This window comes from Stegostoma tigrinum, chromosome 5, assembly GCF_030684315.1.
Source record: "Stegostoma tigrinum isolate sSteTig4 chromosome 5, sSteTig4.hap1, whole genome shotgun sequence".
Lineage (NCBI taxonomy): Eukaryota > Metazoa > Chordata > Chondrichthyes > Orectolobiformes > Stegostomatidae > Stegostoma > Stegostoma tigrinum.
The window spans coordinates 26871802-26894031 of NC_081358.1; the positions used below are offsets into that span (position 1 = coordinate 26871802).

Sequence of the window (22230 nt, forward strand, 5' to 3'; positions counted from 1 at the left end):
TCTTTTGTCTTGGACTTTTGTTTGCTTTTACTGTAGAATTTTAAAGATTTAAATTTAAATCGATATGTCTCCATTCTTTCACGATTAAACCACAACTCCTAAATTGAGATTGTGATATGAAATTGCAAAGATTGAAAGTTTAGAATTGGCATAAGAAAAATTTGTTGAAATAAGCTTAAGGTAATGGATTGAGGGAAAATCAAAATCTAACATTTTCTTATCTTAAAGTTTGATTTCATACTACAGCTGTAATGCATTATACAACTCAACAACTTTTTATATTTTTAAATGAAGAACACACTGTCAAAGTTTCAGCTTGTCTGTTGGTTTGAAGCAGTCAGAAGACTGATCTGTGTTGATGGAGACAATGACTATGTAATGTTTTCGCTTGAAATTAATTTATTGTGCCAAAGAATTTTGTTACGGGAATTTCTTAACTTCATAAGATCTGTTTTTATGCTTCACTTAGTTTATACAAAATTGCATTATTCTGAACAATGGGCTGCCCAACCCTTTAATAGCACACAGTGGCCAATGGATTGATTGGATCACTGTGTGCATTGGTTGGTTGACAACAAATTGGTCCAAGTTAAAATCTTTCGGATTTCACTGAATCCTGAAGAGTAGTTACAAGTTAATTCTTGATGGGCGAACAGTTGGGAATGCCAGTGGACCTGAATAGATCGGTTGCTATGGCAAAGTGGAGCTCAGAGAGACTTATAAACATGGATTTGACCTAAGCAGAATGTTTTAGTACTGAACAGAGAAGGGATGTGTAGGCCGATGGTTTGTTCTTTTCTGTAAGTTGATTTTATATTGATTTATTTTGCTTTTTCAGAAATATGTTTTCTTTATATAATTTTCTGTCACATGGCTGCAGTTTTTTTCTGAGATAGGCAAGCAGTTTTTAATGTGACATTTGTTATAAGAATGATTAAATTCCCTGCCTTTTAAACGTGTTGCTATGCAGGATTGGACTGCATAAACTAAAGCAGATCATGGGAATCATAATTATTGGCTAGGCATTTAATCTATGGGTGATGCAATTTTTAGAAATATTTAATGTTCTGTGAATGATTTACACATAGTATATCGTAATTGTTGCTACATTGGGTTAGATCAGTATCCCTTCTTGGTCTCCTTATTTGTCTATTCAGATACTATTTCTGTTGCTAAAGTTCATCCATTTGTGTTTCAACACTTACGATTTTACCATGCCCTTTTCCGAAGCATTAGTTATGCTGTTATTAGTGTGCTATCTGTGCAGACCATCCTTTGTTAGAAAACCATTGCAATTGATATGATGTAACTATCAGCATTAAGAAGAGACTTAAATCTGTTGCTGAGTGAAGTAGTTAGGTTTATTTACATAGTTGTTGAGTGTATGAAAGACCTATTATTACATACAAACGTCTGAAGTCAATGTGAAAAAACAATAGTATGAGAAGGGCTGACAAAGATGGACTAAATTACCTAATTTACACTGCAAACACATGAATCTTTAGTTACTTAAGTCAAACTAATCTTGTATATAAATATTCCTGTAATATTTTGAGTACTTTGTCTGGCTTTTGGGCCCCACAGTAGAATGATCGGGCAGATTGGAGCTAAATAAACAGCTCATTTGTGCTAGTTTCCTGGCTCCATCTGTCTTTAACTAAAGGTCAAAGCCTTCCCTCAGGTCAGTTTTAAGTGACAAATTACCACTGGCACATTGGGAGGCCATAACTCTAGGCAGGCCTAGAAGCTGTCTCTGCTTACCGTCCTGGTCGAAGATTTCCCATATAAGAGATGACTTGGGCAGTATGCATACGTGTTTTCTGTAATCAATCTGAAAATATTGCAGTACACCTCTGGAGCAGGTGGGGCCTGATCCTAGATCTGCTGGCTCAGAGGTAAGGATATTGCCACTAAGCCATAAGTGCCCAACAATTGATTCAGACATTTTCTAATCAACCTGTTCAGAGATGGTATTACATGCTTCTAGAGCAGGTGTGACTTGAACCCAGGCCTCCTGTTTCAGAGGTAGGGACATTGCTGTTGCTCCACAGAACCCCTAAGGCAATACATATATTTTCAAACAACAGTTATACTCACCTCTGGACCAAGTGGTACTTAAACCCAGGTCTTCTGGCTGAGATAACAAGATGTAGAGCTGGATGAACACAGCAGGCCAAGCAGCATTAGAGGACCAGGAAAGTTGACATTTCAGGCCTCGACCCTTCAGAAATGGGGGAGGTGAAGGGGGTTCTGAAATAAATAGGGAGGGGGGTGGAGGTGGATAGAAGATAGATAAAAGAGAAGATAGGTGGAGAGGAAACAGACAGGGCAGAGGCAGGGATGGAGCTAGTAAAGGTGAGTGTAGGTGGGGAGATAGGGAGGGCAGAGCTCAGTCCAGGGAGGACGGACAGGTCAAGGGGGTGAGATGAAGTTAGTAGGTAGGAGTTGGGGTGGGGCTTGAAGTGGGAAGAAGGATAGGTTAGGGAGGTGGGGACAAGCTGGACCGTTTTTGAGATGCAGTTGGCGGAGGGGAGATTTTGAAGTTTGTGAAGTCCACATTGATGACATTGGGCTGCAGGGTTCCAAAGCAAACTATTTCACCTCATATTTTGTATCAGAGATAATGGGAACTGCAGATGCTGGATAATTCAAGATAACAAGGTGTGGAGCTGGATGAACACAGCAGGCCAAGCAGCATCTTAAGAGCACAAAAGCTGACGTTTCAGGCCTGGACCCTTCGTCTAGGCCTGAAACGTCAGCTTTTGTGCTCTTAAGATGCTGCTTGGCCTGCTGTGTTCATCCAGCTCCACACTTTGTTATCTCACCTCCATATTTTGCTTTGGAACCCTGCAGCCCAATGGCATCAATGTGGACTTCACAAATTTCAAAATCTCTCCTCCCCCAAAACCAGCCCAGCTTGTCCCTGCCTCCCCAACCTGTCCTTCCTCCCATCTAAAGCATCAACACCACCCCCCCCCCCCACACCACTGGTAATTGATGCCCCGACAAGATGAAAATTTACTAATCTATCTATGCCCTTCATAATTTAAACAATTACTGTGATATTTGTGTTGAACGCTTAGAAATGTGTTCATAATTCTCAAATTACATCTGAAAGAGTTTCCTAGAAATTGAAGATTTTGCACGATACAGGTTAGTGTACTGAAACGTGTAACATTAAAGAGATTTCTTTAAACAGTAGGATATTTAGATTAGATTAGATTCCCTACAGTGTGGAAACAGGCTCTTCGGCCCAACAAGTCCACGCCGCCCCCTTGAAGCATCCCACCCAGACCCATCCCCCTATAACCCGCACCTCTCTGAACACTATGGGCAATTTATCATGGCACAACTTTGGGCTGTGGTTCGGAAACCAGAGCACCCAGAGGGAACCCACGCAGACACGGGGAGAATGTGCAAACTCCACACAGACAGTCGCCCGAGGCTGGAATCGAACCTGGGTCCCTGCTGCTGTGAGGCTGCAGTGCTAACCACTGAGCCACCATGCTGCCCCTATGTTATGACATATTTATAGATATGAAAACTAGAAATGACTGAATCAGTCTTATCGATCATAAAGAGATAGTGGGAACTACCAATGTTGGAGAATCTGAAATCATTTCTGAAGAAGGGTCCAGACCTGAAACGTCAGCTTTCCTGCTCCTCTTGATGCTGCTTGGCCTGCTGTGTCCATCCAGCTCTACACCTTGTTATCTCTATTATCAATCATAAATCTGCTTTTGCATCAAGCTAAGCCAGAGATAGTGATGCCAAAAAAAAACAGAAGGAAATGCTGCTTTGTTTCTTTCTGAGGCGGTTCCTTTGTGCTGTATTTATTTTTGATTTCTTTTTGTTGTCTTTGCCTTCAAATGGAATATGTAGGGTATTTAAAGAAAAAAACTCTTAGTATCTCTACACTGTGGAAGGAGGTTATTTGGCACATCGGGTCTACACTGCCCCTGTGAAGAGTATCCCACCCAGATCCACCTCCAACCCTGCATTCCCCATGGGTGATCACCTAGTCAGCACATCCTTGGATACTGAGCAATTTACTATGTGCACTTCACTTAACCTTTGCATCTTTGGACTGTGGGAGGGAATCCACACGGACATGGGAAGAATGTGAAAACTCCACACAGACAGCACCTGAGGCTGAAATCAAACCTGGGTCCCTGGCACTGTGAGGCAGCAGTGCTAGCCACTATGCCATCCACTGATGTTATTTACAAATTTTCTGTTGGTGTGTACTCATCCAGGACAGAGGTAAGATTATTTTGTAGCTAACGCTGCAGGTTTGCCTGTGCTTCCTCACTTAGTATGGCCTAACACTGCTCAGATTGGCTGTTGCAGTCGTATGACAAGCATTCCCTTCTCCTAATCCAAAACTACCAATCCAGCTCTTGGGTTTATCATAAGCATTCTTTCACTGGATTTCCTATGCTGCTAGTGAAAATAGTCAACAACTTTGACACAATTGGAGACTTAATTTTTAAAAAAAAACTGCTGGAAATCAAAAGCAAACAAATTTCTGGGAAAACTGAAAGTCTGGCAGCATCTGTAGACAGAAAGCAGCGTTGACATTTTTATGTTTAGTGAACCTTCTTCAGAACTAAGATTTAAGTTGTCTGAATTTGCCTCAACATGATTTCAGAATCAAGGCAAATGACAATGAGATATCTTTCATGGTGTGTCCTTTTATTTTTAAAAAAGGAAAGAGGTGGCAATGTACTGTGGAAAGAACTATGGAAATTCAGATCCTAGTTGGTGAAGCCCTGGCTACCCAGTATGGTGTGGCTTAAAATCAGGAATGTGCAGAATGGAAGAGTACAAACCTGGGGTTTATAAAGCAAAAAGGAGAGAAGAGTCCGTGGATGTAAAGATAAAAGGTTTTTTTTTAAAATTAGGAGCTTAAGTAAAACTGAACCTAGGGATAACAGGTGAACAAAGATGCAATTAAGAATATTAGAAGCAGAGTTTCACATTAAAGTCTGCGACTGGCCAAGAGTGTTTATTCAAAAGTTCTGTAGTTGTAATTTGGGATGTTGAGGAAGGTGCTGTATAAAGTCTTATACTATTCGGGCTTCAGTGCATTTCATTTTTTTTCCTGCTGCAGTCTATTAAAGTGTATCACTATGAGCTGAACCTCAATTGAATCACCATACCACTCAGATCCTTGGCCTCTTCTCCAAGCAGCCAATTTCCTATAAACCTGTTTTCCTGTCACTAATACAGTACTGATATATTGGCCCTGTACTGTCAAAATAAATTTTGAATAGCAAGAAAATGTAGTGAGAGGAGCAGGAAAACATGGGGTCTGAGTGGCAATGGGAGACAAAAAAATACACTTTTCCTATTCTCGGGTTTAGGATAAGAATTACGCTGTTATTTAATGATTTTATAGGGAGGTGATGGCCCAGTTGTATTATCAGTAGACTGTTAATCGAGAAACTTGGGTAATGTAGTGGGGACTTCAATTCATATCACCCCACAGCAGACAGTAGAATTTGAATTCAATAAATATCTGGCATTAAAAGTCATGAAGCAATTACCAGAAAAGCAGTCAACTAACATCTTTCAGGGAAGGATAGCTGCCATTGTCATCTTGTCTAGTCTACTTGTGACACCAAACCTACAGCAATGTGGTAGACTCAATGGCCAATAAAATGGCATAGCAAGGTGTATTAATCACAACACGGTCTCAATGAAGAAATGAAACTGAACGGACTACGTGACATTCAGGGTTAACGTGGCTTTTTTTTTCAAAGTCCTCTTTGCTAACATTTGGGGGCTAGTTCCAAAATTGGGAGAGTTGTCTCACGGACTATTCAAGCCACGGCTTAATGTAGCCATACAGAATGCTTCCATCGAGATAATAACCAGAGACCACCATCACCATTCCTAGACATGTCTTATCCTATTGGCAGGCAGACCCAGCCAGCAGAGGTCGTGGTATACAGCTAGGAGAGAGTCCTCAACACTGATGCCAGACCCCATAAAATTTCATGGCACCGGCTTAAAACATGGTCATGGAAACCCCTGCTGATTACCATGTATTGTACATCAGCTGATGAAACAGTACAGCAAGCATGTGGAATGTACTCTGGGAGGGAGATTTCAATGTGTTACTAGCAAATAGCAATACTGATCAAGCTGGGTCCTAAAGGGCACAGTTGCGAGACTGGGTCTGCAGCAGGTGCTAAGGAAACAAGAGGGGTAAGCATAATTTCACCAAACTACCTACTGTTCATGACAGTATTGGTAAGAGTGACTACCACACAGTCCTGCCTTCACATTGAGAATACCCTCCATCATGTTGTGGGGCCACCACTATCGCTATAATAAGTGAGACAGACTTTAAACAGACCTAGCAACTTGATTGGGAATCCGTGAAGCACTATGGGTCGTCAAAAGCAGTAGAATCATACTCCAATACATTCTGAAACCTCACGCTCCTGCGTATCCCCCATTCAAGGACTACCATCAAGCCATGGGATCAACCCTGGTTCAATGGAGAGTGCTTGCCAAGAACAGCACCATACATACCTAAAACAAGGTGGCAATCTGATGAAGCTACCAAATAGGACTACCCGGGCACTAAATAGCATAAGCAGCAATCCCACTACCAATGAATCATATCTAAACTGTGCAGTACTACCATATTTACTCATGAATGGTGATGGACAATTCAACAACTCCTTGGAAAAGGAGGAAGTTCCACAAATGCTCCCATCCTCAATGGTGAAGGACCTCAGCACAACAGTCCAAAAGATAAGACTGAACAATCTTGAGTCAGAGACGTGCTGAATGGATGGTATATCTCTGCTTCCTCCAGTGGTCCTCAGCATCACAGATGCTAGACTTCAGCCAATTCAATTCACTCTCCTGGTATATCAAGAAATGATTGGAATTTCTGGATATGGCAAAGCCTTTTGGGCCCTGATAACATTATGGCAGTTGTACTGAAGATTTGTGCTCCAAAATTTGCTGCACCCATAGTCCAGCTGTACCAGGACAGCTACAACTCTGACACACATGTGGCAATGTGGAAAATTGTCCAGGTATGATGAAGGGTCTAGGCCCGAAACGTCAGCTTTGGTGCTCCTGAGATGCTGCTGGGCCTGCTGTGTTCATCCAGCCTCACATTTTACCATCCAATTTCTGCCCCATCAGTCTGCTCCCAATCATCAGTAAAGTGATGGAAGGTGTCATCAACAGTGCTATCAAGCAGCAACAGCTCAGCCACAAACTGCTCAATGATGCCCAGTTTGGTTTCTGCTAGGCCCTCTCAGCTCCTAACCTCATTAAAGCCTTGATTTAAACATGGACAAAAGAGCTGAATTCTAGACATGAGGTGAGAGTGATAACCTGCAATACGAAAGTGGTATTTGATTGCATGTGGCAAGAAGAAGCTCAAGAAAAGGCAGAATTAATGGCAATCAGGGGCAAACCTCTCGTGGTTCAGTCATACCTGCCACATTGGAAGATGGTTATGGCTTTTGGAGGTCAGTCACTCATCTATAAGATGTCTCTGCTGGAGTTCCTCAGAGCAATTCCTAGCCTCAACCATCTTAAACTGCTTCATCAATAAACTTCCGTCCACTATAAATTTAGAAGTGGGGATATTCAATGATGATTACACAGTGTTGAGCACCATTCACGTCTCCTTGGAAACTGAGCAAGATTTGGGCTGAAAAATATCAACCAACCTTTGCACCACCAAAAAGGTCAGACAATCATCTCTCAAATCAGAGACAGACAATCTAACTATGACTCCTTAACATCAATGGTGTTAGCATCGAGTCCCCTAATATCAACATCCTAATGGTTTCCATTGACTAAAACCTCAACTGGACTTGCCGATATAAATACAGTGGCTACAAGAGTAGGTCAGAGGCTATGAATGCTGTGGTAACTCATGTCCTGACTCCCTTGACCCTGTCCACCATCTACAAGGCACTATTCAGGAATGTGATGGAATACTCCCCACTTGCCTGGCTGCATGCAATCCAACAACTCTGAAGAACTTGGACCCGATTCAGGGACAAAGCAGCCAACTTGATTGACACCATATCGACAAACACCCACTCCCTCCACCGGTGACACTCAGTAACAGCGGTGTTCTTCTATAAATGCACTGCAACTATCCATAGACAGCACTTTGCAAACCCACAACCACGACCATCTAGGACACATGGGAACACTACTACCTGCAAGTATCCCTCCAAGCCACTCACCATCCTGACACGGGAATATATTGCTATTTCTTAACTATCAACAAGGCAACATCCTGGAATTCCCTCCTTAACAGCATTGTGCATCTACCTATAGCACACAGACTACAGCAGTTCAAGAAGGCGGCTCACCATCACCTTCAAGGGAAACTCGGGACAAGAATTAAAAATAAAACGTGAATAAAAACAAGTAACATGATTTCCAAAGTTGCTGAAAATCTTTTAAGTAGAGTCTTTCTCACAGTTTAATAGCATGTCTTCTGGTTCTAATCCAAAACCAACAATTCCTTGAAAAACATGTAAAAAGGAGCAGTATTAATTAACAAGAGCTTCCTCAACTTATACAATATCTCTTTGGGTGATGTCATTCCACACATAAAAGGTCAATTCACAGCCAGTATTGGGTAGTGTGCAGCAGAGGCTAAGAGCCAATTAGATATATGATCATGTATTTCATGGGCTGCAATGACTGATGGTGGCCTGAAAGTAGCTGCATGTGACAGACTGAGCAAAGATTTTAGTGGGACCAGTTGGAACATATTAAAAAAAATGTTTCTCTGCTCTACCTAACTTGCCTTACACAACTGTGATACCAAAAAGACTGTTGTCACCCGGATTCATGCAACCTCCTGGAAGAATTGATAAAGAAATTGAAGCTGTAGGCCAATTTGGGAGGGCATGTGATAATTTAGTTTAAACTGTGACTTTTTTTTAAAATTACAGCTGCTATTGAAGATAATGGGGACTGCAGATGCTGGAGATTCCAAGATAATAACTTTTGTGCTCCTGAGATGCTGCTTGGCCTGCTGTGTTCATCCAGCCTCACATTTTATTATCTTAGCTGCTATTGAATGTTATTTTTGTTGGGAGTTCCAGGCGCTCCTATTGCCTCTAGGTCCCTAATGGCTGTTTCACATGCATGTTTTTCTTTGTCTGCACTGAGTGAGAAGGGAAAAATGGAGCCCTACTGCAGTTCCACAATTGTCAGCAGGCTGACGACATATGGTCTGTGTGTAAGCCGCAGAAAATCTCCCAACAAACTCTTCTGGTATTGAACCTTATTCGTCTCATTTCCTCCTTTTTAATGTTTCAGGACTGCCCTGTAGTAAAAAATACAAAATGATTTTTAGTTAAACTTAGTTAGTCTCATTAACTTAACAACTAATGCCCAAATCATGGACAGTGGAAAATACATTCAGCTTGCTGCTCTAAGGACCGGTTAGAATTTGCTGCTTGAAATGACCAACATTCCAATTTAGAGACGGTGCAGAGGAGATTTACCAGGATGCTGCCTGGGCTGGAGGGCAGGCCTTATGAAGAAAGGTTGAGGGAGCTAGGGCTTTTATCATTGAAACAAAGAAGGATGGGAGGTAACATGATACAGGTGTACAAGATGTTGAGAGGCATAGATAGTAGGCACCTGAGGATGAAGTTGTTGGGATATCCATTGTTAGCAAATACCTTGTATTGGTGCTATTCCTCCTTCTTCTCATCTCAGTGCACTAGGCCAATGAAACTGGGACAACATGACCATCCTAGCTCAAGCCAACCACAGGCATGCACAGGAATTCCTAAAGGCCTGGTTTTCAACCCATAATGCAATCAACAAACACGTGGAAATAGACCCCATATACAAACCCATGCAAAACAAACTCTGAAAATGACACAACCCAACTTAACAGACTGGATGTTATAAATTCCAAATGGAGTAGAACAACATCGCTTCATCCTCAGGTGCCTACGAGATAGATAATGGTAACAGGACACAGTATGCCCCAAGATGCTGGGCAAACTACCCTCTATCAAGAACATGTCAAAACTGTCAGTGAGACTCCTATGACCACTAGGAATCATGGTAGCACACAAACACGCAGCCACACTACAACAAACACTCACAAGGACCAAAGACCCCATATCCATGACATGCGGACCAGCATAGTTTACAAAATACCTCAATGACTGCAACAAACATTACATTGGCCAGACCACAAGGAAATTAGCTATCAGGATACACAAACATCAGCCAGCAGCAAAAGCCACAGTGATGGTGTTACCTAGTATGGTGATGAAATAGCTGTACGATAACCAGCCAGCTCGGCGAGCAAACCAACAACCTCATCCTCAACCCGAGCTACAAATCTTCGCAAAAACTTTAAACCTTCTGCCACTGCATGGTTCACACACACACGTTGTTTGGTGCCCAGGAAGAGTGAGTTGTCATCAAGCTGATGACCTTTGCCATCTACAATAGGTCAGAATTGTACAAGCCAATCCCCAAACAGTTGTGAACCAAATCACTTTCTGCAGCTACATCATGTGCAGTGTGTACCTTACCCCACTATTTGCCAAGCAACACAACTCACAATGAGTTCCAAAACTTGATTTCAAATTTTTTAACAAATTTTCAGCAATTCTTTCTACAGCGTTTGGTTTTGAAATAACCTTTTTTCCATTTTGGCCCGCAATCAATTTATTTAATGCTGTCTTAGCAAAACACATGCCCACTTCGTCATAAACTGCTAATTCAACATCCCACTCCAATGTAAAGGTAAATTTGCCACAGTCTGACAGTACCATAGAGCTACTCTGTCATTAGAGGGCGATGACTGATGGTGGGTTATCCTAAGGGTTATCCTAAGAACTGAATACGCGCCATAAGCGATAACTCTGTAATGCAAACCAGCCGTCCAGCCAACTTAGCTAACCGAGCCCGTACCAATTCAATGTATCTGCTATTGAATAGGCTTGTCCATGCTTCTGTTGTAAACTGAACTGTTCCGCTGCTGCCCTAAACAGCCTCCCATCTACGATATTCCAGAAGGTATAAGCTCATTGAAGACTCGCATTTTTTCTTTTAAAAACACACAGGAGCAAACCAATTTTCCGGTTTACGGTTTAAGGAAGGCCTCCTTTCGCTGCTGCATGGAACACCTGTTTGCCGGTTGCTAGGAGACTGCGCGGGGCACAGTGACGGTTATAGAAGGTGGGCGCGGGAGGCGGGGCGAAGTAACGGCCCGTCTCGCTCACAACAATGGAAGTACTGAGTGCGAGGGAGTGTGCTCGGTGCCTTTGCTCCTATAACCTGTATATTGACCTTTTAATATAAATGAGGACGCTAAATGTCGTGGTTGGATGCGGACGACGACGATGAAGAGGACGACGACTACCAGCTCCTGGAAGGGGTTTCTGAGGGTTGGCGACGTGGACCGATGGTTCCGCCCCGACGTGTGTTTAAAGTTGGCGACTTGGCGCCGGCCCTCTCCCCCGTGCAGGTTGGCCTGGGTTCAGACTTGAGTCCTGAAGCTGGACTTCAGTCTCCAACTAGACCCAAAGCCAAGCCATTCCGGGACAACGACAAGAGTACCCAAGAACGAGACAATATGTACGACGTTGAAGAGTTGCGAGAGTAAGTTCGAAGAGATTGCAAGTTCTCTGTGCTGTAAAGAGATGTGTGATGAAGTATTATGCACCAGCAAACCTGTCTGACCATTGCGCTGACAGAAGCCAAGGACAGTGATTTATTTGTCCAGCGGAATGATGGTTGCCAAATACTGTTTTGCCCCTTCATATTGTCTTTTTTAAATCTTTTGTATGGATCCAAGTCGTGAATGTTGATAAATGATTTGAAATGATGGTTAATCGGCTTCTGACGTTTAATTAAACTGAATCAAAACGCCCAGAAACAGGTCATTCGTCTGTTTTGGACTTCACCCATACATTCCCCTATCTACATGTAAGTAGGATAAATATCAGAAATATAAATCCTGGCTGACTTTCCCCTTCCCTAAACTAGGAGGGCAGTGCCCTATCTGTGATCAGTTAACTCAGAGCATAAATGATACTGAAGTTGGAAACGTAATGTTGTTTAGTACATCAATTACATCCTGAGAAAGCAGGCTAGCTTTCTATTTCAAAGGATAATAAAACAACAACTACCTATTTTGCAACTACTTTTGTGTTGTCCATTGAAACATTGGGAATCCATCAGAATGATTCAGTTTCAATTAGTTTGAGCGTTTGAAATGTGGTGCTTCATTAATTAATTGTTTATGGCATTATTTGGAATGTTGGTATTGATGAAATCTTAATCTGTCCTAAATAATGCATGTGGCGTAGAAGAAGATTAGCCAACATTTTAAGATGCTCGGACAGGAACTTTGTAACTCTCTGGATATGGTTAGGATTAACCCTGGTAGCTACCACCACATTTTTAAAAGAAGTTTCAGAAAGAATTAAATATGTTTAAAGATTTTCAAACTCAGAACACTGACCACTTTTAGTCTTTAAAGATCTACTTGTATGAAAATATGCTAACGAAGAGAAGCGACATGGAGAAATAGGATAGGGAAGTAGCTAAAATGTGTTAAGCAAAACTTTAAGAACTTGCTGAGAAAAATTCAATTTAACTTGTTGCTGTTATAAGTTTGTTCCTCCTAGATGTGGTCCTTTAGCTCCTGGATGATGTTGGAGGGACTACCATTTTAATTCTGCAGTTTTTTTGCATTTGTTGAATAATGTTCTGAATTTATTCATCTGGTCTGACAAAAAAAATTGATATTTGTCTATCTCAATGCACTGTTCTAAGGATTTTTTGAAAAAAAAATCAGTTCTTACTACATAATTCACTTTTTTTTGTGACTTCATTTGCCTGTGAATCGTTAACTGGACTTACCTAGAAAAGAGATTGCTGGGGAGGTAGGTGCACAAAGTGACTGTTGGAGAAAACTTGGATAAAAGTGATCATGCTATCATAGCTTAGCAAAGCAGAACAAAAGAACAGTTTAAAGTAGACTGCTGAAATTAAGATGGACAATTTGAAAGGGAGCTATCCAGTGTAAAATTAAAAAACTCATTGTTTGATTATAGTTGATCCTGTCAGTCTTTATTTCTCGTAAAATGAAATCAATGCTTCAGGTGCAAGCTAGATATGTTCTAGCAAGGCTGAAAAGGTAGGGAAACAAAACAGTGTTCCTTTAGATGACGAAGACAGAATCTGATGAAGCAAAAAGAAATGGTGTATGTCAGTTCAAATGAAATATGGGGAAGTGAAGAGGAAAGTAAGACTGACAATGAGAGAGGAGAATAGACAAATGGCAGTCAACAAAGAAGGGAATCCAAAAATCATCCGACGTATAAATAATAAATGGTTAGTGAAAGCTGGATTGGGTTCCATTGGTAAAGAGGTTAAGTTCAATTTAAAATGCACAGGGCAAGGCTAGGATATGTAATGTGTACATTTTATACTGGTTTTATTAAGGGAGAAAACTCTGACAACATATCATTTTAAGTGGAGCTATTGGAAATAGTAAATGTGTCTCAATTTTCACCCATAGTGTGTATTGAAAAGTTGGCTGTACTTAGTGAATAAAGTTGCTGGTTAGGATGATTTGCATCCCAGGTTGCAAAAGGAAATAGTGTTGGAGATAGTGAAAGGGACAGCCATAATCTTCCTAGACAGAAGAGAGGCACCAGAGAATTGGAGAATACCACACTTGTTCAAGAAAGAATGTAGAAATAATCCTAACAATTACAGGCAAAGTGAATTAACATTGGTGAGAAAGGCTTTCTCACCAGTAAATCAGGAAAATAATAAGTACTTGGAGAGGTTTGAATTATTTAAAGGATAACTTGCATGGAGTGCAATGGATGTTTAGGGAAGATTTGATAATGGGACACAAGTTTATTATAGGTTTGAGTATGGTAGAAAAGGAAAGCCCATTCCCATTAATGGATGGTACATGAACTCGAAGGACACAGTTGTAAATTTTTTGCATTAAGGAATGTGGGGAATGGGGCAAGATTTTTATAAAAAATAGAAACATATGCATAAGTAGTAGCTGTAGGTCACTGGCACATCAAGCCTGCTCTGCCATTCACTTAGACCGTGGCTACTCTGATTATTCCATGTTCTTGCCTACTGCCAATAACCTTTCATCTTCTTGCTCATGAAGAATTTATGTACCTCTGCCTTGAAAATATTCAGTACTTTACTTTTAACATTTTTTTGAGGAAGAGCATTCCGAAACTCGTGATTCTGCAAGAAGAAAGTGTCTCCTTATCTCTGTCTCAAAATGAGGGCTCACCAATTTAAAGACAATGACCCCTGGCTCTAGATGATCCTGCGATAGAAAACATCCTCTCCATGTGCACCTTGTCAACATACTTTGGGATCTTTGAATCAGGTCACCTCCTACTTTTTCTAAACTCCAGTGAAAACAGGCAGAGCATGTCCATCCTTTCCTCTTAAGACAACCCAGCCTATTCTTCCATTGATGAGGAGACCATTATGGCCGAAAGAATCACCTAACTGAGAGCTAAGAATAGTGGTGCTCATCATAGACAAAGAGGTAGGGTGCACTTGTTGCAAGGAGCACTTGGTGGATCTCCTCAATCAAAAGTCAGTTCTTGATGTGATAACGTCAACCCATTCACTGAACCCAAAGTTGGGGGCGAGTTTTGGGGGATCTTTGAGTTGCCTTAATTGTGAACATCCACAGGAAAGACAATAAGGCTGTTTGCACTAACTACAAGAGGAGTATATGTGCTGTCCACCACAAGGAATGTCATTGCAAAAATCCTCCTCAAGCGCTACTTAATGGCTGAAGAGCTTCTACTCATTCACAATGCAGATTTTGTCTGTCAAGTTGAAGACAACATGATTTTCACAGTAAGTTAAATTTAAAGTAAGTAGAGAGAGCAACAGCAACCAATGTACATGGCCTTTTGTTCTTGACCTCCTGAGACTTTTAAATCTGTCAACTACAAGTGACTATTAAGCATTCTTCTCAAATTTGATTGCCTGCAGAAATTCATCACCATTCTTTGCCTGCTGCATGATGGAATTCAAGTGGTCATGCTCACCGACAGATCCACCACAGAACCAATTGATGTGTAATCTGGATGAAGCAAGGCTGTGTCACGGTGCTGATGCTCTTCTCCATCTTCCTCATGAAACACTCCAGCCTGCCTCCATGAAGAATGATGCTGGTATGCATCTAATCTACAAGACAAGTGGAATCCATATTACCTCTAGACCAGAACCAAGGACCCCCCAACCTGCAGTCATCAAATTGAAGCATAGATACAATACTTGCATATTGTGCATTTCAGGCAGATCTCTAAACTATTGTCAATGTGTCCACAGAGGCTTATTAAAGAATGGGCCTTAGGGTTAACATCTGGAAGCCAAAAGTACTCCCAACTGCCTGCTCCATTCACAGAAAACTCTCTCAAGAACGGGCTGGTGATATGTGTGAGCCACTGGACAATGAGTCAATACCTTGGGTACAATGTATTAAAACAAACATGAGATCTCACCCACCTGCCTTTTCAAATGCCACCTATCCTGCCTTTGGCAAGATTTGTGCATCCAGCATTGGATTATTTAGTCACCTGAAGATCCACAATGTTAGAGTGGAAGGCACCAAGGGACTGCTTAAGAAGAAGTAGTTTAAGTGAAGTGTAACCTCCTTGCATTTGCATTCAATTTTCCTTCGCAATATGATTGCATTCTGTTAGCTTTCCTAATTACTTCTTGCACCTGCATTCTGGCTGTTTGTGACTTCTGCTCCAGAATACACACAATCGTCAACATTTCAGAGCTCTACCATCTGTCTTAATTGTTGTAACTGACTGGGGTGTGTTGCTGAAAATCAATCCTCGCTATTCCTGAAGTTATCACAGAAGTTAAAATATTTTAGAATAATTACACACAATTCCCCAATTTACCCAATGAAAGCATTGCTGGCCCACCATTTTTTGCCCAGAAGGCAGTTAAGAATCAACTGTACAAAACGCTAGTGCGGCCTCATTTGGAATATTGCGTGCAGTTCTGGTCGCCCCATTACAGGAAGAATGTGGAAGCATTGGAAAAGGTGCAGAGGAGATTTTACCAGGATGTTGCCTGGTCTGGAGCACAGGCCCTGTGAAGAAAGGCTGAGGGACTTGGGTCTGTTCTCATTGGAGAGAAGGGAGGCTAAGAGGGGATTTGATAGAGACATACAAGATAAGAGGATTAGATAGGGTGGACAGTGAGTGTCTTTTTCCGAGGATGATGACTTCAGCTTGTACAAGGGGGCATAGCTACAAATTGAGGGGTGATAGATTTAAGACAGATGTCAGAGGCAGGTTCTTTGCTCAGAGTGGTAAGGGCGTGGAACGCCCTGCCTGCCAATGTAGTTAACTCAGTCACATTAGGGGCATTTAAACAGTCCTTGGATAAGCACATGGATAATGATGGATAGTGTACGGGGAGGGGCTTAGATTAGTTCACAGGTGAGCGCAACATTGAGGGCCGAAGGGCCTGTTCTGCACTGTATTGTTCTATGTTCTATCATGTTGTGGGTCTGGTGTCACATGTAAGCCAGACTAAGTAAGGATGTTTATCAGGGTGGCATCGTGTCTCAGTGGTTAGAACTGCTGTCTCACAGCGCCAGGAGCCTGGGTTTGAATCCACCCTTGGGCGATCGTCCGTGTGGAGTTTGCACGTTCTCCCCATGTCTAAGTGATTTTGCTCTGGTTTCCTCCCACAGTCCAGAAAGGTGCAGGCTAGGTGCATTGGCCATGCTAAATTGCCCACACAGTGTTCAGGGATGTGAAGATTAGGGGAGATGGGTCAGTGTGGACTTGTTGGGCCAAAGGGCCTGTTTCCACACTGTAGGGATTGTATGATTCTAAAAGACATTAGCAGGTCAGGTGGGTATTTTTTTCAACATGGTTATCAGTAGACTTCTAATTCCAGATTTTTGTTACTCAAATTCCACCATTTGCCATGGTAGGATTCAAACACGGGTGCCTACGCATTACTGAGATGTCTGGATTAATAGTCCAGCCATAATGCCACTAAGCCATCACCTCCCCCCTAACTTTCAGTACTTAACAATAATTACTTACAATAAATAGTAATTTGACTCTAGGTAAAGAAACATATGTGAACTAACAGACCACAGCATCCACAACCTGAGCTACAAATCTAATCCAGAACCTGAAGAAACAGTTATAAACTGTTGACAGATAACAATACAAGTTAAAAGTTGCATCCCATTAAACTTCATACATGCGCACTTGCACACACATAAAGACAGGAGAAAATGGATGACGACTGGAGGAAGTATGGACAAATTATAATTTGCACATGATACACACAGAAGTGAGAGTATTTTTGTGAGGAAAACGTAAAACAACTTTAGGGTGATTTGGACAGTCTTAGTGATTGGGAAAGGATAGGGCATATGACCTTGAAGAGAGATTTGGCAAACTGACATGCATTCTGTGAAATTTCAAACAATGAGACATGATTTCATTGAAATGTCAAAATACTCAACAGGATAGACCAGTTTGATGCAGATAAAATGTTTCCCCTAGTTGGGAGTCTAAAATATGGCTTTAGTTTAAAAATAAGGGATGCGCTTAGGTTGGAGATGAAGTGAAACTATTTTACTCAGAGGTTTGGGAACCTTTGGCAATATCAACCACAGAGTTGTAGGTGTTCACTCTTTTGAGTATATTTAAAGATAGACATTGATTTCTGATTACCAGAGATAATGGGAACTGCAGATGCTGGAGAATCCAAGATAACAAAGTGTGGAGCTGGATAAACACAGCAGGCCAAGCAGCATCTCAGGAGCACAAAAGCTGATGTTTCGGGCCTAGACCCTTCATCAGAGAGGGGGATGGGGAGAGGGAACTGGAATAAATAGGGAGCGAGGGGGAGGCGGACCGAAGATGGAGAGAAAAGGAGATAGGTGGAGAGAGTATAGGTGGGGAGGTAGGGAGGGGATAGGTCAGTCCAGGGAAGACGGACAGGTCAAGGAGGTGGGATGAGGTTAGTAGGTAGGAAGTGGAGGTGCAGCTTGAGATGGGAGGAAGGGATGGTTGAGAGGCAGAGACAGGCTGGGCTGGTTTTGGAATGCAGTGGGAGGAGGGGGATGAGCTGGGCTGGATGTAGGATGCGGTGGAGGAAGGGGAAATTTTGAAGCTGGTGAAGTCCACATTGACACCATTGGGCTGCAGGGTTCCCAAGCGGAATTATGAGTTGCTGTTCCTGATCCTTCGGTTGGCATCCTTGTGGCACTGCAGGAGGCCCATGATGGACATGTCATCTGAAGAATGGGAGGGGGAGTTAAAATGGCTCACGACTGGGAGGTGCAGTTGCTTATCCCAAATGTCCAAGTTCTTCAAGGACCGCAACTTTCCCCCCCGCAGTGGTCAAGAACGCCCTTGACCGCGCCTCCCGCATTTTCCGCAACACCTCACTCACACCCCGTCCCTGCCACAACCGCTCAAAGAGGATCCCCCTCGTTCTCACACACCACACCACCAACCTCCGGATACAACGCATCATCCTGCGACACTTCTGCCATCTACAATCCGACTCCACCATCCAAGACATTTTTCCACTCTCGTCTGCCTTCCGGAGAGACCGCTCTCTCCATGACTCCCTTGTTCTCTCCACACTGCCCTCCAACCCCACCACATCCGGCACCTTCCCCTGCAACCGCAGGAAGTGCTGCACTTGCCCCCACACCTCCCTCACCCCCATCCCAGGCCCCAAGATGACTTTCCATATTAAGCAAAGGTTCACCTGCACATCTGCCAATGTGGCATACTGTATCCATTTTACCTGGTGTGGCTTCCACTACATTGGGGAAACCAAGCGGAGGCTTGGGGACCACTTTGCAGAACACCTCCGCTTGGTTTGCAATAAACAACTGCACCTCCCAGTCGCAAACCATTTTAACTCCCCCTCCCATTCTTTAGAGGACACGTCCATCGTGGGCCTCCTGCAGTGCCACAAGGATGCCACCCGAAGGTTGCAGGAACAGCAACTCATATTCCACTTGGGAACCCTGCAGCCCAATTGTATCAATGTGGACTTCACCAACTTCAAAATCTCCCCTCCCCTCCCCCCCCACTGCATCGCACAACCAGCCCAGCCTGTCTCTGCCTCCCTAACCTGTTCTTTCTCTCACCCATCCCTTCCTCCCATCTCAAGCCGCACTTCCATTTCCTACCTACTAACCTCATTCCACCTCCTTGACCTGTCAGTCTTCCCTGGACTGACCTATCCCCTCCCTACCTATACTCTCCTCTCCACCTTCGATCCGCCTCTCCCCCTCTCCCTGTTTATTCCAGAACCCTCTCCCCATCCCCCCTCTCTGATGAAGGGCCTAGGCCCGAAACGTCAGCTTTTGTTCTCCTGAGATGCTGCTTGGCCTGCTGTGTTCATCCAGCTCCACACTTTGTTATTTCTGATTACCAGTTGTGTACAGGATTAGTCAGTAAATTGGTCAGTAAAAGGTATTGTGTTTGATCGGCCACAATCATATCGAAAGGACGCTCATTTCACTGTTACATTTAAAATATATATGAGTGAGTTCAAACTCAGGGTGGAGGACATTAGGACAAGAAAGGAAATTCTTGCCTGTAACTACAGATTGAAATCTGGCAAATATATTTTCAACATATCTGAAGACTTACACTCCAGAACTTGCCGTTCCCCTAGTCAAGCCATTCAGTCTGGTTACAACATTGGCATCCATCCCACAATACGAAAAAAATTGCTCAGCTATGACCTGTTCATAAAAAGCAGGACAAATCTAACCCAGCCGATTACCACTACATCAGTCTATTCTTGATTAGTAAAGTGTTGGCAGGTCACAGCAAAAGTGCTATCAAGCAGCATCTGCTCAGTACAACAGGCTACATTTGACTGAATGTAGCATCAAGGAGCTCTAACATAACAGGGATCCGTGGGTATCAGGGGCAAACTCTCCGTTAGAGTCACAACTGATGCATAGGAAGATGGTCATAGTTGTTGGAGGTCAGTCATCTCACCTCCAGAATATCGCTGGAGTTCTTCAGGGCCAACCATTTTCAGCTGCTTCTTAAATGACCTGCCTTCCATCATAAGGTCAAAAGCAGGGATGTTCGCTGATGATTGTGCAATGATCAGCACCATTTGCAACTCCTCAGATACTGAAGCGGTCCATGTTCAAATACAACAAGATCTGGACAATATTCAGGGTTGTGTTGACAAGTGGTAAGTAACATCTGTGCCACACAGACACCAGTCTATGATCATCATCAGTAGGAGACAATCTAAGTACCATCCCTCGCCATTTAATGATGTTACCATCATTGAATACCCCACTATCAACATCCTGAGGGTTGCCATTGGCCAGAAACTCAACTGGGCTCACCACAATAGCTACAAGAACAAGTCAGAGGCTAGGAGTACCGTGGCAAGTAACAATATCTCCTGACTTGCTAAAGCCTGTCCATCAAGGCACAAGTCAGGAGTGTGATGGAATACTTCCCATTTGCCTGAATGGGTGCAACTCTAAACAACATTCATCCAGGACGAAGCAGCCCAATTCATGGGCACCACATCCACTCTCTCCACCTCTGACGCTCAGTAGCGGCTACGCATACTATCTACAAGATGCACTGCAGAAAATCACCAAACTTTCCCAGATTGCACCCTCCAAACCCACAACCACTTTCATCTAGAAGGACAAGGACAGCAGGTATAAGGGAACACTGCCTACAAGATCCCATCTAAGCCACTCACTATTTGGCTTGGAAATATATCACCATTCCTGCTGAGTTAAAGTCCTGGAATTCTCTCCCTAATGGCATTGTAGGTAAACCCACAGTAGGTAAGTGCAGGTTTAAGAAGGCAGCTCACCACCACCTTCTCAAGGACAACTTAGGATAGGCAATAAATATTGGCTAGCTAGCAATGCGCACATCCCATGAATGAATTTTTAAAAAAAATCAGAAATATCAACTGAACTGGAAGTTACATGTCATTCTGTTCTATCATAAAATCCAATACTTGTGTACACTGGGCCTAATGGTGATCCATGGCAGCACCAAAGTTTTGGGCATACATTCGTAGTGGCATTGAAACTGAACTCAACTGCACGAATTTCTGAGTTCATAAGTTCAACAAATACTGATTTTTGCAATGGTGGCAGGTCCAGATCACTGTGGTATAGTGCTAAAATGCAAATGTTTATTGTTTCTTTGAATAGTGCATTGAGTAGGCTAGCAATGTCAAACTAGTACAAGGATACTACAGTTCTATCAATATGCAAGCCTTTGATGTCTTTGCAATGTGAAAGAATCTTTTATTAAAGTGGAAAATTTGCTCAGAACTGTTTGTATCAGTTCACCTAACCAATTGGCCATTAAACTGGTATCCTGTGGTTTTTGAACCTTCCACCAATGGAAACATTTTTCTCTACACTCTCCAGACATCTCAATTTTGAATAATTCTGTTGAATCTTTTCCTAATTTTCCTTTTCACAAGATAAGTTTTCCTCGCTTTTCCAATCTTTTTTAGGTAGTTAACATTTCTCAGCCCTGGAACCATTCTTGTATGTTTTTTACTGCATCTTCTAGATTCTGAGAGGGGTAAACTAATCATAGTTAATCAAGGAAGTTAAGGTGTATATAAGTTCAAAGAAAAAGCTTATCGGGGAAAAATAATCAATGATAGCCCTGAAGACAGGGATAAATTCATGCTTTGGAACATTTTAAAATCTGAAACGTGGGCATTATTGGCAAAGCAGGAGTTAATTGTCCTTGGGAAGCTGGTGCTAAATCAGCTTCTTCATAGAATCCCTACAGTGTGGAAACAGGCCCTTCAGCCCAACAAGTCTACAGTGAACCTCAGAGCATCCCACCCAGACCCATCCCCCTATAACCCACCTAATCTATACTTCCCTGAACACTGAGCAATTTAGCATAGCCAATCCACCTAACCGGCGCATCTTTGGACTGTGGGAGGAAACAGGAGCACCCAGAGGAAACCCATGCAGACACGGAGAATGTGCAAGCTCCACACAGACAGTTACCCGAGGCTAGAATCAAACCCAAAACCCTGGCACTGAGAGGCAGCAGCGCTAACCACAGTGCCACCCACACCCATTTTAAAATATGGTAGCCCCGCTCATCCCCCACAACCCCTCCAATTCCCCACACACTCCTTTAC

At 42.7% G+C, this 22230-nt stretch overlaps 1 protein-coding gene across 3 annotated transcripts in view; it reads left to right on the forward strand.

Annotated features, from left to right (window-relative positions):
* Positions 1–11228: 11228 nt before the first annotated feature.
* Positions 11229–22230, forward strand: part of LOC125451689 (uncharacterized) — a 217046-nt gene continuing 206044 nt past the window's right edge. For 2 of the 3 annotated variants that reach the window (XM_048529171.2, XM_059645867.1), the window contains exon 1: positions 11229–11637. In XM_048529171.2, coding sequence (XP_048385128.1) covers positions 11351–11637 — 287 coding nt within the window. In that variant the 5' untranslated portion in view covers positions 11229–11350. Of the gene's footprint in view, positions 11638–15036; positions 15654–22230 lie in introns of those variants that run through there. The other variant, XM_048529172.1, reaches the window with a different exon arrangement.